This window comes from Stegodyphus dumicola, chromosome 4 (genome assembly GCF_044657685.1).
Source record: "Stegodyphus dumicola isolate Sdum_Otavi_A_Nest chromosome 4, ASM4465768v1".
Lineage (NCBI taxonomy): Eukaryota > Metazoa > Arthropoda > Arachnida > Araneae > Eresidae > Stegodyphus > Stegodyphus dumicola.
The window spans coordinates 64121480-64140478 of NC_140771.1; the positions used below are offsets into that span (position 1 = coordinate 64121480).

At 32.3% G+C, this 18999-nt stretch overlaps 1 protein-coding gene across 6 annotated transcripts in view; it reads right to left on the minus strand.

The window, feature by feature from the left end:
• Nucleotides 1-790: 790 nt before the first annotated feature.
• The window catches only part of LOC118199544 (uncharacterized), a 123325-nt gene continuing 105116 nt past the window's right edge, over nt 791-18999 (minus strand). For all 6 annotated transcript variants that reach the window (XM_085815029.1, XM_035371434.2, XM_035371431.2 and 3 more), the window contains 3 exons: nt 18703-18784; nt 14129-14350; nt 791-5161 (listed from right to left, as the gene is read on the minus strand). In XM_085815029.1, coding sequence (XP_085671155.1) covers nt 3995-5161; nt 14129-14350; nt 18703-18784 — 1471 coding nt within the window. In that variant the 3' untranslated portion in view covers nt 791-3994. The remainder of the gene's footprint in view (nt 5162-14128; nt 14351-18702; nt 18785-18999) is intronic.

Consider the following 18999-nt stretch of genomic DNA (forward strand, 5'->3'; position numbering starts at 1 on the left):
TTTCCGAGAAATATTTATCTAAGTCAGTACATGGTGTTACGAAGCTTCACTTTGTACAGCGAATTTTTAAAATGGCGAAAAGAAGGCAGACATTCGAAGTTATATGCCATCACACTGAGAAATTCGTAGCTTTTATGTGATAGTAAATATATTTTTTAAATATTGTTCGATTTTTTTAAAATACAAAATCATATATATGGAATTTTAAATATTTCGGTCGATTTTTGATATTGTTTATTTAATTGCGGACAACAAATAAAAAAAAACACGGCATACGGATTTTACATGTTGCAATTTCTATAGATAAAATCACAAAACATGAACAGGTAAATTCTAGAAATGCATAATGGTATTATCCGGAATCGGTCAGGTCCCGTTGTTGCAGGTTAAAACAGATTGTTTTATATATAAATTCGTATATAGTACAATCTGTCTGAACCAGATTTAATCTGTGTGATACTAGAAGGTGTTCTAGGTGGAATTGTCTACAGATTTCTTTCAAATTAAAATGGATAATGAAAATTCTGGTATTGTAAAGCACTACTGAACATTACTTCTATATGGCGATCATCTCTAGACAAGATAAAAATCATCTAGAATTGTAAGTTATCGTCTTATGGGGGTTTCACACATTATTATTTGTTTATGATCAAAGCAATAAATTCTCATAATTCTTAAATTATACTTTACATGACTAAATTCAAGTTTATTAACTCTCTTTTTTTAATGATTTTGATGTTGAGTATAAGAAATATTATTATATAATCTTTTTAAATTGAAACAAAAGACATTTCTGTTAAAACTTACATATGAAGGTTTTATTTCAAATTCCATTTCCATCACAGATTTCATCTAGTACTTATCAGCACAAGATGTATAAATTAAAAACATACAATTATGCAGAAACTTAAAATATTTACATTGCATATAAAAGATACAAATATGAACTAAATTAGAGCAAAAATCATTTACTTAAAGACTATGCATTATGTATTTAATAATGGAAATAGATACATACTCAAAGCTGGATCTTTCGTAAATCTGCATTAAAATGTACGGAACATCTGTATGCTTCTATAATATTCTACAAAGTATATCAAGTATGAAAAATTATATTGAAATGGCTTAGCTTTTCATTTATTTGATAAGATAAATTTTGCTAATGTATACTTCATAATACTTATTTTATTTTTCATAGGACAGTAATAAAAATGAGTAATTTGAATAACCAATTTAAGATATGGCATTTAGTTGCAAAATCAGTCTTTTAAGTCAGTTAAAGTAGAACGAAATTATTTTCTAAACGCATTAATCGGAAAATCCACCGAAAAATTTCAATGACTTGCTTTACGGCTGTAATTTGTGACATATTATTGTTCAGTTGGGCATTATTTCTTGTGATGCTTACCTAGTAAACTTCAAAGCATTTAATTATTTTGGACATTTAATTACTTATTTCTAGTGTTAGAGACATAATATTTTAAACGTATATGGCTTCTCGGGCTTTAAGCATGAAGTTATTAAGCACCTCCTAGGAGGTAAAAGAGGGATGATTTTAGAAAAAATCCGTAGATTACGCGTTATTTTGTTTCGAAAGTGTGTTTACTTGTATTTTGAAAGGAAGCTTGTATATTCTATCGATTTCCTTTTATTTACGGGTCAAGCACGTAGGTTACAGGTTGATTGATTAAAGGAAAGCAACTCGAGAGCTACCTGCCTATGAAAATGGATGCGTTCTTAGACTCTTTAAGAGAAACTAATTTGACAATTTATTGGAAACTAATTTGATTTTCTTACTTTGTCGACTTCTACTATATTGCTCATCGACTAATGGCACAGAAGTTGGTGATGGGCGTAAGATAAACAGAAAGGTTTTCTAATGAGAAATTTGGAATCTCGGTTAAACTATTTTTTGCAAAAATCATTAGAAGTGATAAAGCGCAGAATAAAAAACTTTTAGCGATAATGAAGGAGAAAACAAGTAAAAAAATATAAAAATAAAAACTGCATCGCTGATGACACACGAAGTTCAAAACGTGCTTACATGTTTGCGGCGCGATATTATCTAAAAATGTTGCAGATCAAATACTTGAACACCTTAAACAGAAAACGATGTTGAATAAAAAATAAAATCATTCACCAAAAAAGAGGTTTATATTTATATTAATCTAAAATTCATTGCGAAGAGAAAATGTATTTTGGCTCTTTGTACTGTAGTAAATGAAACTAAGCAGCTTTTGTTTGCCGTATTAATAAGAATATTTGTTTCCTGTTTTAAATGCTTCTTGAGTATTCTCTTATTATTTTATTTTACTTTATTAGTTTATCCTTTTCTATTCTGCATGCTTATTGCAATAGTTTTCCCGATATTACTGAAAAGAGTGAAGTTTAACCATTGTTCGCACTCCTGTTTGTTTCTACGGACAAAAACTGGCTGTGACTATTCGAATTAACTAAAGTCTATTGTGAAAAAATTGTTTATTGTTTCAGTTCAAACCTTGCTAACTTATTTGGATTATTTTGTCATGACTGTACTTTTACTTGGCCCTTTTGAATAACAGAGTTAATTCTGTTTTAATGAAAAATGCAATTTAGTTTATTTTTTTAACTTTAAATTTGGCTAATCATAAGCTCTAAAAACGGGTGCATCAGTGCGATCAATTTCTTGTATAGGCGCGTTGATCATAGATATTGAGTCTATTCTATACTATCTGCCGTTAAAAATGTCATTCAATTTGTTTTTTTTTTATCTTTGTGTAGCTATAAATTGAAAATTCTAGAATGCAAAATATGCACATTCAGTGAGGATATTCAAAAGGGATTACTTGAATGTAACTTATTCAAATTCATGATATCAGATAAAATTAAATAATGATAAATAAAAGTGCTGTTTTGATGCTGTAATATCCATTTTCCCTTTGCTCATGGATACTAAGACATCAAAATATGTTGCATAAAGTAATGTCGTCTGTAAAATATATATAATTTGTAAAACATGAATATAAAATCAATTAGTCCTTTTTTTCATTAAAATTAATGATTTTATTTGAATTATGTGAAGAATTTAAGCTCAAAATCTGTACGTGATAAAGTAACCTTTAGATTTTCAATGTAATCCTCTTCACGATATCCTGCAGTATTTGTTTTTATCTGACAGAATTATGATCAGCTTAGTAAAGTATGAAATTTATGTGACTTTACTAAGTAGACATTTTAATATTCGAATTAAAAAGTTGTTTTGGGGATATTACATATTAATAATTAAATTAATAATAAGCTACAACTGTGCTGTAGATATTCAAATAGATTAATATTATGAATTATAAACATTTACATTTTAAACTTATTAAAAATTATCGTCCTGAAAATAAATTACATCTAAAACACATTTACGTTAAAATTTTAATGATCTATATAGCTTATCTCAAATCAACATTTAAAAATAAATTCTCTGTGATTGAGGAATAACTATACTGACGATTATATAAATATTATATATTATAAAGACATAAACTCAATATATTATTAGTGTTTTTGTTAATTCATTATACACAAATACTTTTATATTGCTTTTAAATGTTGAAAATAAAAAGACTGGCAACAACTTTATACAGGAATTAAAAAAATTATACTGATATAAGCAAATCAAAAAATATCAAGGATCTTTTCTAAGAAATATCAATTCTGTTTTTCAGTCATTATACTTTTTACATGAAAATCAAACCTTCTCTGAGGAATTCATATAACAATATAGCTGATATTTCAAAAAATATAATACACATTTATTTTTAAATGAAAATCAATAATTACCAATAACTGATCTAAATGAAATTCTAAGTAACTTAATGTAATATTCTATTATCCAAATAATTAACATTTTGCAGAGTACAAAATTTTCTTAATAAAAGTACTGAAAATATATTACAAATTAGACCTTTTGTTACACTTATTTTTCAAATAAGTCAAACAAAAGGATTTCGTTAAAATTTCGTCTTTATGTTTCTGTGGAAGCTATTGCTCTTTTTTGCCCTTCGCTAAACTTATTTTCAATTTCTCTTTGTGCTCTAGAATTCTTGACTCTGTCCCTAGGCAGATCCTCTTCACCTGCCTGCAGAGAAAACTTTCTAATCTTGTCTTGAAATGTTAATTTTTCGGGTCGTGATATCCAAAGCTTCTTGAATTCTGGGGATTTATCCACTAAGTCGCTTGGAATATCCTTTGCATAACCATTTCTCGCTTTGCCAGATGAGAACAAGGCTTGATGCGTGTCATTATCACAAGCAGAGAGTCCATTCAATTTTCTAGTTAAAGTGCTCGACACTCCCATACATGGAAATTTCTTTTCAAAATGGCTGGTACTATTCCTTGAAGACACTGGATCTTGTAAAACAAGGGTGCTGCCGCAACTTGTTGATCTGGGCAAGGTATGAGATCCAAACCCATTCTTTATGGCGTTTGGATTAGTTTTGGGAGGTTTGTATTCAACTGGTTTAATGTTTTCATAAATACGCGTTTCTTCTCTTGAATTTATGTTTTGTGTTGATTGTTGTGGTCCACGAACATCTTCTCTCTCCGTAAAGTTTGAATGTTCGAAAGAATTCACTTCTATCAACCAGTTTTCTTGAACAATATCTCCTCTACCATTCTCACTGGCATTTTCATTTGAACAGAAGTAGGCACTCGAATCGGAAATTTCGAGTTTCGTTAAGCTGCTTATGTTATCGGCTGTGTTGTTTGAACTGGAACCATTCACAGCTTCCGATGCGAATTCGGAGCTGGTATTATGGTTGTAAATGTTCGTATTTGGTTTCGAGTTTACAGGTGGAGAAACTGCAGTGAATGCTTTGCTAGGTCTAGGTGCTGGAACAGGTGGCTTCGAAAGTCTGTTTCCGCTATGGTCTGCATTATGCTCCAAAGATATTTGTAGAATATTATTTCCTAGATGTGCAGATGATGGTTCTAGTATATCTCTGTCTGGTATCGATACATCTAAGGGTATAAAGTGTTTTTCTGAGGGATTTTGTGGCTTTTGTTCTCGATCTCCGTTACATTTTTCTGAAGATGTAGAAGTCTTAGATGGTTTTTCCAGTTCATCCAGGAGTTTTAGACCAGTTTTTTCATCAGAATTCACCGGTCGCTGATCTCCCTGACAGCTTTCGATCTAAATAATAGAAAAAGGGCAAAAGTGAATTTCAATGGAAAATTATTAAAATATTTTTTATATACAACATTCAGTTGATTACAGCACAAAGGTATTTCATTATAATTCATTTATCCTACGGTAAATAACAAAATTACGGGAAATTTACAAGAGAAACCCCCCTCCCAAAGAAAGAAAATTAAAACTTTGGCTTTCAATTTTCAGTTTAAGCAGATATAGACAATGAAGTAATTTCTCGTCCCCACCAGCTTTTAAGCGGAAAATTTTCTTAAATAAGAAGGTGGCATTTTTCTAATTTGGTTTACTTTATCATTTTACGATTACTTTTCCCATAAGTTAACTTTTAATTTCTAAAGTAAATTTGTTCTTAAAAAATAATTACAAAACATAAGATGAATAACATAAGGAATAATAGTAATACAAACATAAAGAAGTGATTTATTTCTTATAGTTTTAGGTTTTCTTTGCAATTTTTTTGATCCAAATTGTATGATCTTAAATTTAAACAATATATGTATAATATAATTATACATTCACCCTTTTTAATTCTGAAGTCATCTCGATTCGTCATTTTTACATTTAGTTTTTATGACATAGCTTTTACTACTTTAATATTGTTTCTAGTTGTTACATGATTTTGCATTTTTGCTAAGGAACTATAGAATCAAATGTATTTTTTAGCATTAGCTTTTAACATTCCTCTTACTTGTAAAATTTAAACAAATTTTGCAACTCAATGTGCAAAATTCTTGACCACTAAGGTCTCTCTAATTCATGGTGTCTTGCTACTTTCGTATATATATATACATATATTATATATATACATATACACACACTACTTAACATTACTTAGTTTGGCAAATGCTGCTCCACTCTCCAAATATAAATATATTTGGTAAGTTAAATTAAAACTTACTATTTACTTGCCTTTTTATTTTTATTTTTATTTTATTGTTGTAGTATTATTATTTATGTATTTTTATAGATAGTATATAGTTTCTTTTTGATTTATATGCATAATTCGTGTCGGGAAAGTTTTCTGTAGGCAAAAGTTTCTAAATTATTTTGGTTTCTTAAAAAATTTGGTTTTCTATTCTTAATTGACCTTTCTTTATTTTAATTCTAGTCATTTACTTGCTAATTTCTCAAAATTCCACTTGTTTAAATTTCTTTTTAGTAATTCACGGCATTTGATTTTATTTTTGGTTTTGAAATTTACTTTTACTTTTGCCTACATCAGTGTTTCCCAACCTTTTTTGTGCTATGCCCCACCTAATCCTCTCTAAAATTTTTATGCTCCCCCTAGTATATACATAATTTTTAACATTTAAAAATTGAAATATTCACGAAAGAAACTTGAATGATAGCTTTTAGGAAGAAATGACTACGAAATTTTGTGAGCAAAACTTTAAAAACATGGAGAACTGAAATTCCAGAAAAAACTCATTTTAGTGAAAGTTTTTCATTTTCAGTAATTTTTCAGTAATTCAAGTAATTTGTATTATTTAAATTTAGCAAGTTCCTTGCGCTTGATACTTGCTGCAAAGAAATTTTACGTCAGGCTCCAATTTAGATAACTTGAGTCTCAAGTCTCCCGGTTTCATTATATCCAATCGAATTTTTTTTTAGCAGCAAATCATTTATGGCACTAAATCCGCATTCAGCAAAATATGAAGATGGAAACGGTAATAATAGTTCTCTTGAAAATTTTGTTGCATTTGGATATTTGATTCTGGTTTCCTCACAAAGCTATGTCATCGCTCCTTTTATATTAAATAAAGTTTTAATTGACTCATCATTTTGCATTTCTGAGAGTTCTTCTTTTTACTGCATATTTGAAATATCAGCCAAATCTACTAGCATTGGCTGCATCATCTACGTTGGGAAACTGATTTGTTTTAAGTTACAAAATCTTTTAAATCAGCCGATAAAATTTTCAGATGATCGACAATAACAAGTATAGCGGTATCAATAACAAGTAGAGCGGTAGTCACGTCACATTTTTGGAGCCACTGAGACTTTTCCAAATTTTTGTGGTAAATAGTATATGCCTGACATAATTCAACAAAGATAATGAAACCATATATCTTACTTTTGCATCAACATAAGTTTTATTTGCTTCTTGAAGTTGTTTATTTAATATATTTAAGTTTCCAAAGATATCGGCTAAATAACCCACAATTGCCTTATTATCATCCGTTGACGGATTTTTCATTTAAGGTTTGTCCCTTATAAAATAACTAAGAGTATCAAATAGTTTCATAAATTTTTCCAAGCAGTTCCCTTTCGACAGCCTTCTTACTTCAGTGTGAAGTACAAGTCTCCTATATTCTTCATTTTGTTCTTCATAAAATAACTTGAAAAGAGATTCACATTTGGCCCTAGCTTTAATAGCATTGATACACTTTATAACTGAATTTAGTACTTCATTTAGAACAGGCGAATTGTTTTTAGCTACCAGGTTTTCTCTGTGAATAACACAATGCACAAGAAGCTTTTCTGGATTCTCATCTTTTATCAATTTTAAGCAACCCTTTTTCTAGTTTTCAGCTTTTCAACAAGCTGTATTTCAATATCGTCATTTAATCTTTCTTCTGCAAACAGTATTGTTATTTAGTGGCTAGCTTAACAGTATTGTTATTTAACGTCTTTGTCATCTTTTTCTAGAACAGTTTTAAATGCTGATATTGATGGTTTAATTCAATCCTCCCCTATAGTACCGCTTTTCCCAGATTAAGCGATGAGTAATGAAATTTGATAAATAGCCTCAAGAGCACGATTAACAGTTGCATTATGACCAGTAAATAGAGACTTTAATATTACTCTTTTTTTCAAAAATTTTCCTTAAAGGGTGAAAATAAATTCAAATCTGAATTAATATCAGCATTATGTTTCGCCTTCAAATGTGCCTCAAGACGACCTAGTTTCATTGATTCGTTGGTCAGGCATTATTGGCATAAAAGACAAAAGTTGACCGTTTAATGGACCGGGTATGAAACCAAATTTTAAATATCCCTCCGAATACCGACGAACGTTTTTTTCTTGCTTGCACCCCTCATTTCACTAAGGGCTGAAAGAAATAAAGATAAGATCAATAGAAACAAAGCTGAAAGCAGTTGCTTTTGCCATTCAAGGAAGAATAATATACCGATTGCCTTTCCTACGGTAAAAAATAAAATAAATTCGTTGGCTGAAATGTGCGGGAAACGTCTGGAAAGCATAAAGTGCCAGTTAATTAAATGCCTTTAAAAGCATTTAAATGTCCACGTCTACAGCGAGAATTCTTTATAAAATATTTAAAATGCACCGCAATTTAAAAACTTTTTTACGTATACATCACTTACATTTTTCTTTATTTTAGGGAATAAAAAATGAAATTTCGAAAAATTTTGACTTCATGAAGCATATTTAGAACGTCCTTTGTCCCCTTACACTCTGGACGAGTCCATTTTCGAATTGACCCCCTTAACAGACGCATTGCCCCCATGTGGGGCGTGGGCCCCACGTTGGGAAACACGGGCCTACATGGATAACGAAACATGAATTGAATAATTGAAGAGATAGGTTTGGAGGCAACTTCCTCTTGATAAGTCTGTCTCCTGCCTGCTCAACAATTATTCACTTATGCATTTTTATAAATTTTTTAAGATTAAAAAATTTTTTGGAATTATATATTTATTCATGGATTTTGATACTTGCACTTGATTTACATATGCTCTCAGAATTTAAATGATATTGTAGATTAGTTCGCAGCAATAATTAATAATTTATTTGTTTGCAATTAAATTTCATTAACTTTTAACTTGCTTTTTACGAATAGAGAATTCAATTTTATATATATATGTATATACATATATGTAATGGGAAAGACGTAGTACGGCGTAGAACGCAGAATGTTGAATCACCAATGAACAGCAAAATTGGCAGTCGAGGTATGTTAAATATTCATCTTTATTCCAATCGACATTTGCATCCATAAACTACTTAAAAATTACTAAAATTATTAATTTAAGAAATTGTGAATTACTAAAAAGCACTGTAATCGTACCCATTAAAGAATATTTATAATTTTGACGCTGTTACGATAGGAAGAGAGCAGCCACACAGATCTTAACGGGAACAGAGGTAAAAGCAAAAAAGCGCAGTTATCCAGTATGACAGCCTATTAAGAGAAAGTTTCGGTTTAAGTTGCTTATTAAGGGAAAGTTTAAATTTTCTAAATTTTGAGTTCAGGTTTCGAATTAGCTACGTCATCAGCGTTATGCAAACCATGTGACATAGATTGATCTAGAAATGACGCAGTCCAGAAAAGTTAAGCTTAAATTATAATTTTGAGATTTACATACGTTTTATTGAGATTGACATATTTTTTAATCGCACATATATCTATATCTATCTATATGATAATGAATCAAAAAGTAAAGGTCGGAACGGAAGTTAAATAAAAATTCTGTTCCAAAAATTTGAAGGTCTAACTTTCTCTCTCCGAGTAAAGATTACCAAACTGAATAACTCTCTGAACCATTTGAGACTTAAAACCGGTTTTAATTACTAAACAATATTTTTAAAAGGAATTTCGAATTAGTCTCAAATGCTGAGATCTTACCGCAACATGCATTCGTACTCAAAGCAAACAAAAATACAAAAATGAACTTCTAAAAATTAAATGCATATGCTTAAATAGTACAAAAACCTAAAAAGAGGCAAAACAAGCTAATTACACAAAATGAAATCAAATAGGAAAAAGGTTTGTCATGTCTCGTGTAGTATAATTTTTAAAAATAATTTAATTATCTTTTAACAATTCCGTTTTTTGAATGCTTCCTTAATTTGCGTTTATTCAGTTTGGTAACCTTTACCCGGAGACACAAAGTTAGAACTTCAAACTTTTGGAACAGAAATTTTATTTAATCTTCGATAGGACTTTTACTTTTTGATTTATTATCATGTTATAATCTAGGAGCTAATGCGCAGATTCGTCTCCTTTCTTTATTAATTCTTATTGCTTCATTGATAAGTATTCTTTAGAGTATATCTATCTGTATATATTGTTAGGAAATGTCCAGCCGCGGTAAGATAGCTTCTCCACAAGGTGGGTTTAGGGTTCCCAGAAAATGGAAAAGGACAGAGTTACCAAATTTGGCGACAAATCGCCCATTTTGTGACAAAATCGGCGATATGCCACAGACGGATGGAGAACCTTCTAGAACGACTTCTTACCGGTTTGCAGCAGAATGTTCTCGAAGGCAGTTCAAAAGCTATATAAACCCTGCCTGCAAGTGGAGTAACAGTCAGAGTCAGTCGAGTGAGTTGATCGTCAGTCAGTGTCTCGTAGTCTATAGAGTCGATCGCGAGTCTATTGAGTGTCTTGTAGTCTATCGAATTGGTCATCGAAGTATCGCGAGTCTAAGCGAGTGCATCATCGAGTTTTATCGTCAGTCTACTTTCGGGATGATGCATCGAAAAGGTGCATCGTTGAGGTTATCATCGAGTGCATCGCGAGTTGTAGCATGAAGAGTCTCGAGAGTACGTAGCGTTCCGAGTCGAGAGCTGTGCTCTGATGCCTCGCCGTGAAGCTGTCTTCACCGTTATAGCCTGAAGGCTTTGTTGCTGATTGTTTCAGCATGCTTGTCGTATAGTAACTGATAATAGTTAAAATGGATCTGTGTTTATGGCTTTTAAATAAATTAGCTTGTTAATTAATAACAGAATAAATTTGAAAGAAAAATTAAATATTATTTGCGTTTCGAAGGACAACATGCTTTACGCTTTGCCGAAAGGAAACACAAAGCTTTTAATCGCTGAGTTTTTTGATTAAAAATTTCTTGAATTCGCACAAAATGTGAAATAAATGCAAAAAATTCAAAATTCAAAATTGAGCTTCGCGATACCCTTTCTTACGAACTTCCACAGATAGGAACAAACCTGCTTTCAAAGAGTGAAAATTTGTTTGGAGTCGAAAGGAAAATAATTTCACTTTGCAGCACTTTTCGAAACACTACAGCATTTTAATTGTTTAAGGAACATCCATTATGCATGGTGAGATGTGAAAGAAGTAAATATGAATAGTATTAAAATATATGTACACTGAAAAAAAAAAAAAAAAAAAAAAAAAAAAAAAAAAAAAAAAAAGAAGAAGAAAGAAAGGAAGGAAGAAAATCTGCGTTTTTTTTTTTCAACATTTTGTGTGTTACCTTTATTTATTAAATATCATGTTCTTCGCACTTAAACCAGAAAACTCAGTGCAAGAGCAATATCGAAAAATAATTTTAAATTGAGCATATCTTTAGAATTTCCGATACACAGCTCGAGATAAAAATGCTTTTTCTGTACAACATTGCCATTGCTCCCTTTGAAATCTTTGAGATTGTTAATCAAAAATTCGTTAAAGTTTTACAAATTATGAAATCGATAATAAAACAAATTCCAAATTTGGGCTTCCAGATGCCCATATTCGCAGTAGGATTACGTCACTCAAAATTAGATGGTTCTAGATACCGTTGTTTTATCACAATGCGAGAAACATACATACATTTATGCAGATTCTTCATTATTTAATTTCTTCAAATATAATACAGGGCGATAATATTTGGTGGCAACAGTTTGAAAAGTGAAACGGACATTCAGAGTGATTCGACGCAAAATCGCAAAACGAATACAATAGTTCCTCAGAGACACAGCCGCTTTGAAACCTGTTTGGATATAAAATCAGATGCATAACATTTTTTATAAAGACTATATAAAATAGGTTTATTTACATCACTATTGTAATTTATGATTTTACTAAATTTTATTTTCATCTTTATTGCAGTTATTCAAAAAGGCGCAAATCCCTAGTCTCATTGTTATCAATAATGTGTTGCACACTGCGAAAAAAAAAAAAATCTATATCTCCCGTTCTACTGGGCTGATTGACGAAATTCACCTTACGTTTTTCATGTTTCGAAAGTGCGATTCAGAATATGTATTAGATTTGTATATAGCTTTGTTCTAACATAGGTATTATGACACAAAATCGAACTTTTTCCGAAATAACATACCAATTTTTTTCCATATGTCGATTATACGACTCAAATTATGACAAAGTGTAAAAATTGCGAGAGTAGTCTTTTAAAAAAGGTCTCAAAATTTTAGCTCCTCAATGGCAATTGAATTTGATATATATTTATTCATATCTCTATTTTTTTATTAAACATGCTTGATTCCTTCTTCCAGAATTCGAAATTTAGGCTTAATATAATTCGCAAATTTTATTTTAAAATTTATTTTTAAAATTTGTATTTTTAAATATTTTTTATAAGTTTTTCGAAAAACTTCTTGTAAAATTCCTATAAAATTTTTAACATCATCTTAAAGTAGATGTATTTCTAGGCACACTTGCAAAAAATTAGAGTTTTTATTCAAAATTTTCTAAGATATACATGAATTTACATATTGGCGCGTTTTGAAATTTGGCATTTTTTTTTTTTTTTTTTTTTTTTTTTTTAGCAATAATAATGCCAAATGTGGTTTGTTAAAATTATTTGAAAGGATGAACGATGACTTTTTTTGCATTTTTACAATGAAAAAAAATGAAAGCAAATTGCTATAAATTAAGAAGTTTGCCAAGTAAATGATTCTTGGCGCAAACTGAAAAAAAAATGCGCCAAGATAAATTTGTGAATTTCTCCGTAAATGTCGCACCAAATTTTAAAAATTTAATATTCAGGCATAAATTGAGTCGTAAAATCGAAATATGGAAGCAAACTGGCATGTCATTTTAGAAAAAGTCTGATTTTGTGTTAAAATACCTATGTTAGAACAATGTTATATATAAATGTAATAAATGTAATATATATCCTAAGTCGGGCTTTCGAGACATGAAAAACGCAATTTGGATTTCGTCAATCGGCCCAGTAGGACGGGAGATATAGAATTGTTCCCCCTTTTTTCCCGCAATATGTTTTGTTTGTTTACGACTATCAGGGATTTTTGGTAGGCCAAGACTCAAATTCTGAAAAGTTTATTAAAAATCTGCTGTGCATAATGCCATCCAGTGCTATCATCTTATTGACTTACTATGTATTTACTGTTTAAAAAGAAAATCTGTTTTCACAAGTTTAGACACTTATTTTCTTCTGAGATATACTTCAGAAATCGATATTGTTAGCCCACCTAATATACCAACTCCTTTAACCTCTCATCTTAAGTATCCCCTTTACTCGTCTGCCAGTCTTCACAGGACCAGTTGAAAATTGATTCCATATAAGATAACAATCCTCCACGTAATGATCACCAGCCTCATCATAAACCCATGCAGAATTGGCTCAAAGATGACAATCCAAGGTAGATACTGTATACTAAAGTAATTCTTTATTTATTTATGATATACTGTATTTAAAACTTAAATTGTACTATTAGTTTTAGTACTTTTAATTGTTTATTTTATAGTTTTTATAGCTGTATCTCACGAAAATCGTTAGGAGATATGCCTAGCGCACCTAGTAAAATTTTATGAACAAATTCACTGTTCGTTTGCAATTCGTTTGTAAGGAAGGGAGCGTTTGTAAGTGCTAATAATAGCGACTAGATATACATATATTAGTCAAATAATTTTGCACGAGAAAAAGTAACAGTGCAACTAACAAGCAATAATAAAATTTAGAATGCTGAATTCAGCAGAATCCAATAGTATCACTGCAGATGGTGGTCAAAGGCAGTAGTTTCCCCCCCCCATATGAAATCTAAATATGCGATCGCGCTGCTCAACGATTAGTAACCCCCTATTGTAAGCATCATTTCAAACGTTATACTGGAAGCTCAGTATGAGGATCCCACTATGATTCTATTTTCTTTTATTTATTTCTGAAGTTAAAGAAAACGATGCATGCAGGATTTTGACTTCGAATAAGAATAAAACATTGAGAAGAAAGAGTGGGGAAAAACTGACTGGGAAAAAATAGGTAATTTTTGAAGAATTATTCTAACCTTTTCACAAATAGCATCAGAGATTTGCGTGCCTTCGGTTTCTTCGTCATCTTCATCGTCATCGTCTTGCAATTCCTGCTCCGCCCTTCGCTGAAATTCTCGCTCTAAACGTAAGATTCGTAGCCATTCCTCTTGTTTTTCGCTGCGGTCTGTTATGGATTCCAGGTAAGCGATTTCTTGATCACGTGCCCGTCGCGCATCCAACAGCTGTTCACGCTGCAACTAAATGATAAAGAAAATAAAGTTTATTTTTAATTTTTCTGAAATAAGTGAAGATATTGTTACATTTAAATTGTACGTAGTTAAAATATCAGCGTTTAAAGTAATTCGTAACTAACTGAAGTAACCAAACAATTTCACACACTGCATTGTTCCACATTGAAACAGCCGTATTAGAAAGAAAAGCCGCAAGGTTATGAACATTGTACAGGATTGTAAGTGCAGCTAAGAAAGACAAATGATCAAATTTTTAAGGTCTACTTTTATTCAGCGACACCCAGGAGGGATTTAATTATATAAAAACCTTATTAAATGCATTTCCTTTCCCCTGCTGTACGAGGCTTCAAGAATCGTATTAAAGTCTTGTGATTTGAAAGAGTGCGATACTCGAATTCAGCAACATGCCACTTACTACAAACGGAAGAGGACAGAATCCTTGGACTCACAGATGTTAATTTTACATTCTGGTAGATCACTACTCATTTAAGCCGATATGTTAGACTCTATTTAACGTTGTGCATTCGAGGCACTTACATGACAATGGGAAAGAAGGCTGACAGCCAATCCAGTGTTCCACTGAGCTTAAACCTTGGTTTTCAAAGACTATCTTGTGTACATCTAGGCAGAATGGAAGCCAGACTATCCTCTTAAGCGATGAATCTTGCTTCTATCTTGGAAGCGATGGTTGAAAATTTGCCTGGTGGACCGTATGATTAACAAGCCTTTACAAAAGAATGTTATATTGGTCCTTTTTTTGGAATAATGATGTGGGGTCTCATGATATATAGTAGGCAGGTTTTTTTAGGCTTTCGATCTGGAACACTAACAATGACAAGTCTCGCCATGTTGATTTGGTTGTACAGCCTATGGTACGACCATTCATAAAGAGTGTTCCAGAAGATATTTAACTATATGATACAGGCCTATAATTTTGTCGTACTACTGGGAACTGGCTGTATTGACCTGACGTACCACTGTGGCCTGCTACATTTCTGGATTTATCTTCTGTTGAGTAAATCTACGGCAGTATCATTTGTCAGCACTCCCAAAAGAAAAATCAGCCAATCTTAATGCTTTATGTGCCAAAGTGCAGCGTGGCAAACTAGTCCTTAGAAAATGATTAATGATTTCATGCATACCTAGACGTGTAAATGGGAGTATATCTGTGCATGAAGGGCCATTTTCATACTGAGTAAGTTGAGATAATTTGAATACTTTGTGTACGATTTTTGATCATTTGCATATGATTAATTTGTTTATCAATCCTTTGTGATTGAAAATTCAAAATTTCCATTACTTTTCCATTTTAATACTGCAATTTCAGTGTTAAAGAGTGTAGAGTGAAAGCAAACACTGATCATTCCAACAATTAAAATATTCGTATGGGTATCGAAACCAGCAAAAATAAATAAAATGCTTTAATACGAAAACCGTTAAGTTTAATATTTAAGTGCGAATAATAGATGTGATATGTAATGTAATACATATTGCTTAGCTAGTTATTCGACTACATAGATTATTACATACATTTAATGTTATAAGTTATTTCTCCCGTCTTCTTGGCATACCTTCGTGGTGTGGTGGTCTGCACGCTGGCCGCGCATTCCAGAGGTCCGCGGTTCGATTCCCGGCGAAGGCGTTGCTAATTTTTCGTCTTGCCTGCTTCCAAAAAGTGCTTTAATCTTACTACGTTCGGCCGTAGTCTTACGTGCCTGTTAGTATTCGCCGAGGAGGTTTACTTACGGGTCATCTAAGTTAGTTAACTTTTTTATTTTCGATCTCAAGTTAAAGCCCAAGTCGAGGCTTTCGTGTCAGTCCGAGCAGGGGCTGACTGTATTATTTCTGTGAGTTAATAAAAGGATATTTCAACCCATATTTGGACTCATTCTTAAGGGCCGTTTCCACTGGGGTTTATCTGAGCTAACAAACACAATTAACGTAGCCGACCCATCTCCAAAACCTGTTCTCTCCCATAGGGCAGCAAGTTGAAAAATCTGAACAGCAGGCACAGCGGAGCTAGTCAACACATGGAACTAACTCCGTTAGCTCAGATAAACCTCTGTGGGAACGGTCCTATATAGTTGTAAGAAGACCAGCAAATAGGCTCTAGACTTTTCACAAAAGTTCTAGTAGCCAAAGACATTAGGTTATTTTAAGCAGGAAATGTGAAAAATGTGCAGTGCCCTCGTAGGGGCTCGAACCTGGACCTCTCGAATACCCTTCGAGTGTGCTATCTTTACATCATGAAGGCATGCTAGAAGGGGGAAGAAAATACACATAAATTAACTAGAACTTTATAACTTCAAAGACTGAAAAATGATTTCAACAATTGTTCAATATTATCGAGCCGATGGTCCCCTTTCTCATCAATCGTTTTACTTGCCAAGTAAATGAGCAGAGATAACAGCATACGTTGCAGAATTTATACAAGCAAGAAAGAAAGAACTAGAGCTAGAAATTTTGGATTTTAAAATTTACATAGTCCTAAAATCCGTTGCATCGGATAAGAATTTCTGGAATATATTTGACAGACACAAATTTCCATTCTTGAAAAGAGCATCATACACAACGCACCGAGAAAATATAAAGCAAATTGGACACAAATTGATATGCATACAGGTTTCGACGAAAAATGCAAAATTTTACATTTTGGCTGCCAATGAATGAACGGTTGTTGCTACAGCGCATCTGATCTGTGCAACTGGCAGGATATTTAAAAGGAAAAATTACGATTCCAGGTCATAAATTCTTCACGAATTTTATTCCGTGTACTCTGGTACACAGTAACTATGCCTCGCATACAGGTGCGCGAACGATATGCGCAGATGTCAGAATTTGAGAGAGGTCGTGTAGATGGGATCAAAGAAGCCGGTTGGTCTTATCGGCGAATAGCTCGACATTTGAGCAGGAGCGATGCCACTATTAGACGATGTTGGCAGAAATGGGTGAAGAATGGCCGCACACAGCGTCAAGAAAGAAGCGGTAGGCCTAGAGAAACGACAGAACGTGAAGACCGAGCAATCGTCAGAGCGGCATTTACTGCCCCAGATGCATCATTATCATCGATTGTACGTGGAACTAGTGTTCAGTGACCCCAAGGACCATTTATAGACGGCTCATAGAAAGGGGGACTGTAACTGAACTGTCACTGAAACTGTAAACACACTGTATACATCATTTCTACCGATTTTCGTCCCATTCGGATAACTCCTTCTTGGTGCGTCTTTTTTTTTTTTTTTTTTTTTTTTTTTGTCTAAGAGTGTATAAGCAAAAATCTTCTTTTGGTTCCATATACTTGTGTGAATTAGTGTTTAAACAATATTACAAAATCGAAGTACAGATCTTGATGATCGCTTACGAGCAGGAATGTCGTCATAGTCTCCTAATTATGAAGAAATGACTAGTGAAATGCAATGCTAAATATAACATTGAATTTAAGAGCTACATTTTTCATAAAGAATTTTTATACCAACGAATTGTAAGCCAAAGTATTTGTAAACTTTTACCTGTATTATTTTGTAATTATTTACTTTACAAAAGAATACAATCAATCATTTCTATACAAATAATATTTTTGGAATATTTTTTTGACTATGCCAACCTACAAATTTACTTTGAAAAAATAAATGTGCCCGACTCTCCATTGGCATTCTAGAATGTGCTCTAGGCTGCACTAAGATTGGGCATCCTAGCAGGTATATGATAAAATTGTAAGCACACTACATGCGTTAGGAGAAAATATTTTGTAGATGTTCAGACATTGTATTTGAGACTGAAGATAAGTGAACTGAGAATTCTGCAATACAGAAATTATGTAGTATCCCTTATAAGGTATTTCTCCCGCCTTCTTAGCATGCCTTCGTAGTGTAGTGGTCAGCACGCTCGATGCGAATTCGAGAGGTCTGTGGTTCGAGTCCTCGGCGAGGGCGTTGCTCATTTTTCATCACTCCTATTTTAAAAATAACCTAATGTCTCTACAGGGGCACTCTAACTAAAAAAAAGTGGTGGATGATGATTCTCCACCACCAGGATTTGGCGATTGAGTCCCCTAAAACCGCCCTTTTAAAGGGATAGAATATAAGGTATTTCTCTCGCCTTCTTAGCATGCCTTCGTAGTGTAGTGGTCAGCACGCTCGACGCGAAATCGAGAGGTTCATGGCTCGAGTCCTGGCGAGGGCATTGCTCATTTTCTACATCTCCTGCTTCCAAAAAATCCTTATGACCCTCTACTAAATTTCTGGCAAATTTCATGACGCATAATTTCTAAATTATTCATAATTATGAACACAGGTAGGTAGTTAATTTTTAGACTAAAAATGTTTTGAATGTGCTAAATAAATTTGAAATTTTATTACCTTTTCCTTTTCTTCTCTGTCCCAGGGAGAGGCACTGAAGACAGAACCTTTTTCTTTCCTTTTTTGAAATTCATCTTTCATCCTGTTGTTCAAAATTACAAAATGTTAGCTCACAATGAAACGTAAACCTCTTCTTAAGAACATTTCACTAGTAGACAGATTTTCACAAAGTAGATAAGTTATAGTAAAAAAACTGAACAAAATTTATAAAAATCCAAATTTGGTGCCTTTAATTAAATATTCGAAAATGTATAACTAGATTTTGTAAGGTCTTAATGAAACATATAGTATCATATA